This window comes from Tachysurus vachellii, chromosome 26, assembly GCF_030014155.1.
Source record: "Tachysurus vachellii isolate PV-2020 chromosome 26, HZAU_Pvac_v1, whole genome shotgun sequence".
NCBI classification, from domain to species: domain Eukaryota; kingdom Metazoa; phylum Chordata; class Actinopteri; order Siluriformes; family Bagridae; genus Tachysurus; species Tachysurus vachellii.
In genome coordinates, this window is record NC_083485.1 from 11,501,850 (window position 1) to 11,509,349 (window position 7,500).

The following is a 7,500-nucleotide window of genomic DNA, read 5'->3' on the forward strand; positions in this document are numbered from 1 at the left end:
TGTAATGTATCCCTCATTCACTTCCTTGTTTAAGTGTCTGTTTCTTTTTCATTTCTCTCTCTTCTCTTTTGCACCCACCATCCAGCTCTCACTTGTCATCACAAAATCTACCAGGCCAAAAGCAAACATGCGCTTGTTACGTGGCACACAGCAGCCACCACAGCACATTTTAAACTGCTGCTCATGCTGCATCACAGGGCAGCATAACACACAGAGGAAAGTGCTATTCACCTCCTTCCACATACACTGATTTTATTAAAACTGATTTGCCGCAACTGACACTCTCTGTGTGGGTTTTTTTTTTTTTTTGCATTTTCTGTAGCTTTGACTGTGAGTATATGTGAGATTCTGTAAAGAGAGATTACATCTCCTGTTGTTTCCTTAAATAAAACATAAATAATAAAATAAGTGTGTGAGCGAGAGTGTGTGAGCGAGAGTGTGTGAGCGAGAGTGTGTGAGCGAGAGTGTGTGAGCGAGAGTGTGTGAGCGAGAGTGTGTGAGCGAGAGTGTGTGAGCGAGAGTGTGTGTGCGTGTGTGCGAGAGAGAGAGTGTGTGTGTGTGTGCGCGAGAGAGAGAGTGTGTGTGTGTGAGGAACTCTGTCAGGAGTCCAATATCAATAATGAAAAAGATATTTTGCTGATGCCAGACTGACTCACACACTGACCTTCCAGCACTGTGCAGGACACAGAGCGTGATTCCTTTGCTATTTTAGGGGAGGCAGAGCAGAGCAGAGCAGAGCAGCATGTAGCAAGAGGCTCTATTTTGGTAATTAGTGGCAATGCAGTACAGAATCTCTCTCTTTAAAAAATATTGAGTGAGCAAAGGGATGAGAACACAACAGCTGTGTCCATCCTGTCAGGGCTCCAGCAGACGACGTCGTGTTTTAAACAGATTTACGATTTAACATACAGATAGAACAGGGGTGTGTGTATGTGTGTGTGAGTGAACAGTAAGCATCGTTGGATTGGTGAAACCCCACCAAAAAAAGAAGAGCAGGAGAGCAGCAGTCAAACACACACCACCCACCCACCCCCTTTCTGTGTCACAGTGATATGTCCAGCTTTCCCATGACCAGGACAGGAACTAGAAAAGTTTGCCATACGGCTGTGAGTGCCAATCAAACGCCTCAGACTTTCACCACCTGGCCCAACCCTGTCACCCAAGTGTGTGTGTGTAAGTGAAAGAGTGTGTGTGCGCTAGAGTTGTTGTGTTTCGGGAGCAAGTGGAAGGTATGCAAGAGTAAAGCAGTGTAGAGTTTGAAAGGGCTACAGTTTGGAGTATGATCGGCTGTCATCATCATGGTGTGTGTGTGTGTGTCTGTGTATGATTGCTGCTGTGACTTTAGCTGCTGTACACATACATATACTGACTGAACTTGAAGGTAGTGTGTGTTGGTGTGTATGCGTCGGTCTTTTGTGTGTCCGTGAATCACTGCTCGTGTGTGTGTTGATCTTGTTAGCGTTTTATGTATATGCTTTTGTTTGCACATGATAGATGTTACATATTGTGTTTATGTATACTTTCTGGTGTGTGTGTGTGTATGTGTGTGACTGCTGTTTGCTGGGTTTGAATCTTTTTGTTTACTCATGTATCCAGAAATACAAAATTATATTCCTTATGAACGAGATTAAGCTTAATCATATCTGAAATCCAGCTTCATATATTTTTGTGTTGGCTCACGGACAAGCTCCGTTTTGTCTCTCTAAAGTGTCGTGCAGTCTAGGAACACACGTTATTGTTGGACAGAAACGTCTTTCTCCGTCTCAGTCCTACCGTTGATCCGCATTCCAACCTGAATTCAGTTATCTTCGAAGGGTTCCAGTCTTTGGAGGTTTTTGGCTTTGAGAGTCTTTCATTTCCTAACTCAAATAAACCTGGTGAATCAGCAGAAATGGGAAAAGGAGTTCCACAGATCACTGAGTACTGGTCTACTGAGGTGTGTTTGTGTGTGTGTGTGTGTTTGGCATCACAACCAATATGGGTGTAATTTCTTCATGAAACATAGACATACCTTTGTTATTAACTGTACATTACCAGAAAATGGAAGGAGCAAGTGAACGTAATCTTCTCCTTCTCAGAGTTTGCACCCTGGTTAAATCGGATCGGTTTTCAGTGTCCAAGTTCAACAGAAACTACTAAAGAAAAGGAAAAGAGAAACATAGAGCTTAGCATAAAAAGGCTTGAATTGTGAATTAACCACACTGCAGTGCGTGGTACTCGGGATGATCTACACCGACGCATGGACCACACCTCACTCTGAACACTTGGAGAACTGGTTGGCTCCTCTCTGGTTCTGGATTTAAAGAGACCCAAGGTTCCATTAACAGGGTCCTCACTTCCTTAGCTTGGAGAGGAAGCCCAGCAGGAAACCTTACAGCCATTCTGCTTGCTTTGAGGTCTTGAACAGACTGGCTTGGATCTCAGTTATCGAGCATCAAAAACCTGGGTGTTCCTGGCTCTGGCACGGTGAGGGCTTTAGAATGCCTCAGAACTGACCTGCTCGTTATGTTTAACCAAATGTAAATTATGTTGGACAAAATTGGACTTATGGTTTATACAAACACCAACAGCACCTGACTTCAATTAGACGGGAAACTGGTGTCGTTATTCTCATAAGTTGTCGTGTCGCGTTCAATCTTTATGATTTACGGCATTTGGTGACTTTATTTATTTGATATGTTTATGCAGTTGAGCACCTTGAACACAGTTGTCCAGTTGTGGCTGCTTTGGTGGTCCTGGGATTTGAACTTGTGACCTCCAGTCTTAACCACTGAACTGCCACTTACCTTCCCTTTAATCTGGACTTGTCCATTAGCCACAGTGGCTACATAAGAAAATAGACTAACTCACATTTCAGCTACAGAGTCGAACACGCTTAAAGAAGTGCACTACAGTAACTTCCATATTCTCGATTCTGATGTGATTGGCTCACGTCATTCTGAATAACATGAGCGGGTTTAATGCCGTATTTCACTCAGAGTTTAGAATAGGTTTGAAAGAAAAATAGGTTTTGTCGGTCAGACTATGAGAGAAATGTTTGGTCTAGTCTAAATGCATCTGTTATTATAGTAAATCATTTGTATATTAATTATTTTGACTAAGACACTGAAGTGGTTTGTATTCAGTTGCCTTTTGATAGAATCCTCTCTCTCTCTCTCTCTCTCTCTCTCTCTCTCTCTCTCCCTCTCTCTCTCTCTCTCTCTCTCTCTCTCTCTCTTTCTTTTTTTTTCCTCCAGAAATTCTTTTTTAGAAATCAAGTTGAAGCACTTTTTTTTTTTTTTTTTTTTTTTAGCAGCCGGTTGTTGACCGGCCTGAAGTGCCCAATTCCCTCAATGTGATGGAAAAAAAGCCTCTTTATTACTGTGAACACTGGTTTATTAATAGTGCCTAAGTGGTAGTAGAGAGCTTGGGAGCGCAATTGATGTGCGTATAGATGACCTGAACTCCCTCTGTGCTCTGAGCGCTCTGAGAATGGCATTCTGTATGACTGCATTCACTTCGTACTTTAAATTATTACTAATCCATTAGCTTGGACTTTTTTCTTACTCATATTCAGGGATCACAAATGAAATGTTTGAATTTTGCAGTATGTTTATGTCTATTCGTCATTCCAGGGTCTTCACACACGCACTCACAGACTCACTCTCTCGCAAACACTCTCTCTCTCGCACACACTCTCTCTCTCTCGCACGCACTTTCTCTCTCTCGCTCGCACACTCTCTCTCTCGCACACACTCTCTCTCTCTCGCACGCACTTTCTCTCTCTCGCTCGCACACTCTCCCTCTCGCACACACTCCCTCTTGCACACACTCTCTCTTGCGCACACTCTCTCTCTCGCACACACAATCCTGTGCACACTCACTCTCTCGCACACATTCTCTCGTGCACACACTCTCATGCACACACAATCCTGTGCACACTCTCACACACACTCTCTCACGCACACACAATTCTGTGCACTCTCTCTCTCTCTCTCTCTCTCTCTCTACTGTCGAGCTTTTGACATTCCTTGGCCCCATCTGCTGTCTGCATGGCTTATTTGTCTTGGCTGAGGTTAGCTTTGTTCTCTTAACAGTTTTAACCCAATAAAGTGCTTGTATGTTTCAGGAAAGAAGGCCAGACTTGTAGATTATTGTAATTGGAGTTATGTTGTAACCTTGTTAGCTTTTCTAAAAGCATAGTTTGGTGCTGTCAGCTTCATAATTATTGGCACCCATGGTTGAGGCAGGTTTGGTAAAAGCCGAGTGCCTCCCCACACTCTTCACATAAGTCTGATGATACGTGCTCTCATCCCCTTGCCCACCATTACAATTCTTTCTCTCGCTTGTTAACGTCAGGAACAGAGGAGCAACATTTCTGGATGTTAAGGTTTTGTTTTTGCATATGATGTGATGTGAGTATGTGTAGCTTTAAAACCGTGACTGTGCCACAGAGCGCTTTCCGCTGATCTGCCCTCTGTTAAAGCCTTTGCTTTCTTCCATCCCGAGTTTCGACAACAGTGAAACTATTGTGATTTTGGAGCCAGGATGAAAGCCTGTCCTTCCAGACAACCCCATCCATGTGAACATCATCAAAGCACCTCATAGTGCTAATCTTATCTTTGGAGCATGCACTAACTGCCCGTCCTTCTTTAACTCTCTCTCTCTCTGTGTGTCTCTCTCTCTCTCTCTCTCTCTCATTTATTTCTTCTGCACCCCTTCTTTTATTTTTCTCTGTTTAGTTTGCTGAGTAACCTGTTTATCATTTTGCTTTCTGTAATAAACGCACCATCTGTGTGTGTGTGTGTGTGTGTGTGTGTGTGTGTGTGTGTGTGTTTGGTCTTTCCTTTAATTATCCATTTTTATTTACACACATTGGACCATTATCCTAGTCAGTCTCTGGGCAAGTTTTGTTGAACCCTAGTGATAATACACATCTGAGCATCGGTGTGTTCTGCTTGATGAGGCAGATGATATGCAGGCATGTTTTCCCACAACCAGATTAAGTCTAATGCAGAGCCATTTTCTGGTGCAGTCTTCAATCAGACTTTGCTTTGAAGTGCAGAAGCAGGCTTCATCCAGGTCAGCAAAAGTCCCCTGCTCTTTCTCCAGAATGGAGCTCGTCAGATTTCTTCTCAGTTTTTGAAAAGAAAGTTGGGTTTGGATAGATGAGGAGGAGGAGGAGGAGGAGGAGGGAGTTGACCAAATGCAGTCTTCCCAAAACAGGCATGAGCTGCGATTTAGGTTTTGTCTACAGTCTGACTTCAGACACCAAACCCCTTACACACACACACACTTTAATAACCTATTGTCATGTTCTATTTCCACAACGCTGACTATAGATTAGGACAGAGTCTTATCCCCAATATCCAGTTTGATTTGATTATAATTGCTTTCCATTAGCATTTATTCCTCTAAATGACTTATCCATTACAACAGCAATTAAAATCAGCAAAAGCACTGAAGTCTAAACACGCTCTGTTTTGCATCTGTTCTTTCATAGCAGATAACACGGCCCTCACAGGAAGACAAGTCCGACGAGAAGAACGAGGAGGACAAGTTGGAGAAATCAGACAAGAAAGAAGAAGACGATAAGAAGGACGAGGAGGAGAAAGATGAAAAAGAGGACTCGAAGTGAGTGCAGTTTTCTTTTGCTTTTTTTAATTTGTTTTCCCTTTCTTTCTTTCTTTTTTTTTTTTCTCCCTCCTTTCTTCCCCCTCCCCAGGTCGAGTTGGCTCCTGCCGTGAGTCAGGCGGTTGGCTCTGGCCGTGCCTCTGACATCACTAATCCTCCAGAAAAGCCTGGCGTAAACTCGAGCACTTTTTTCCATCAAAAAGCCTCTTATATTCTACCACAGAAGGTCACAGATTCCACGTTCCCGGTCATTTCTACAAGCGGTGTTTGCTGGTGTTTTTTTGTGCCCTCGCTGTTTATACAGGACCGGTGTCTTGTTTTCCCTTATAGCAGAGGGTAGGATATGAGAGGAATATAACCACTTATTAAAGACAGCTTGGCCTCTTGTCACAGACAGCCTCTTCCACTCATAAATGAGAACTATTCATAAGCAGTTACTCGCTTTCTTCAAGACGTTCTCTTCCACCATCCCTTCCTCCATACCTTCTTGTGTAACTGTCCATCACACTTATTCTGAGATTGGGGTTTAAGATGACACTCATTCAGAACAAGCATCTGTTTATATTGATACAGACAGGCTTCTGAGAATAGAATGGCCCTTTATCAGTACAACGGGTTTGGGAATCTTGAATAAGCACAGATGGGGGAAATCTGCTGTGTCTTGTTTGAAGCCAGAGTTTGTTTTTGACAAGGATTTCTGTCTAATAGCATTAGCACATTTGGAGCAGCTCCATCGATATCGGAATAAAACTCAACCGGTGAGCGGTTCTAGGAAACTAATCAACCACCAGCTGATGGAATGCAGTGCCATAATCTCAAATGGTTTTATTCTTCTTGTACCACAGCACTTTTACTTTATATGCGTAATGTAGAATTTCTCCGTTATAGAAAACACGGAAATCGGAGACTCCTTCCAAATAAACGCCGTTACATATCCTGTCAGAAAACGTCACTGCGTCAGCAGTCACAGGCATTTTAAAATGTGTTGCTTCTTCTATAAACCTCTGTGTTTATATGATCACTATAAAAATAGTGCATTAGAGAAAATTGAGTATTGAGAAACACAACATCGTTATTTTGCACTACGATACGAAGTTAAGCTAAGTTACAAAACTCGGACCGAGTCATTTATTAAGGTGATGCAGACAGCTTGAACAGCGCCATGTGTCTCCTTACAGATGCTCTTATGCTCTTCACGGGCTTTTTATTTTCTCTAAATGTCTCCATTCAAGTTTACACACTGTGCTTACACCTGGTTGTATCATATGTCTTGTATCTTGATTTTTTTCCTGATTTGACCTTAAACCACACACATTGACGAGGATTAAAACTCAGTTTCTGTATTATGCATCGCACATAACAAGATGATCGTGTTTCTTTCCCTCCTTGGTCCGTTTTGAAACGAATGACGTTCATTCTTTTGGCAAATCTGAAGAGTGAAAAACTTTCCGAAGCATTTGAGGTGTGTTTAATGCCCGGCTGTGTGTTTGCTGCAGGGACATTAGCAAAGACAAAGAGAAGTGTGAGGGAGAGGACGAGGAGGGAAAGGAGCAGAGCACGCCACGCGGCCGCAAGACAGCTAACAGCCAGGGACGGCGTAAGGGTCGAATCACTACACGCTCCATGGCCAACGAAGCTGCTAGTACTGCTACGGATGAAGCACCAGCACCACCACCACCACCACCTCCTCCACCACCAGCACCTGAACCTGGTAAAATACCCACAACACAACACATACATGCACACATCTGAGCCTAGTGGTGCCTGATTTTTATATTCATAAGATTTAGAAATAAGACAGTCGGATAAGAGAGTAGGAAAAGACGTGTTTAATCAAATAGCTCCGATTTGTAGTTTATAAAACTTCTAGTACATCTCTCCCTGGAG

General features: G+C 43.0%; 1 protein-coding gene across 16 annotated transcripts in view; it reads left to right on the plus strand.

Moving 5' to 3' along the window:
• Nucleotides 1-7,500, plus strand: part of ncor1 (nuclear receptor corepressor 1) — a 67,797-nt gene that overhangs the window by 29,490 nt on the left and 30,807 nt on the right. For 15 of the 16 annotated variants that reach the window (XM_060862843.1, XM_060862846.1, XM_060862847.1 and 12 more), the window contains exons 15-16: nt 5,483-5,613; nt 7,110-7,324. In XM_060862843.1, coding sequence (XP_060718826.1) covers nt 5,483-5,613; nt 7,110-7,324 — 346 coding nt within the window. The remainder of the gene's footprint in view (nt 1-5,482; nt 5,614-7,109; nt 7,325-7,500) is intronic. The other variant, XM_060862845.1, reaches the window with a different exon arrangement.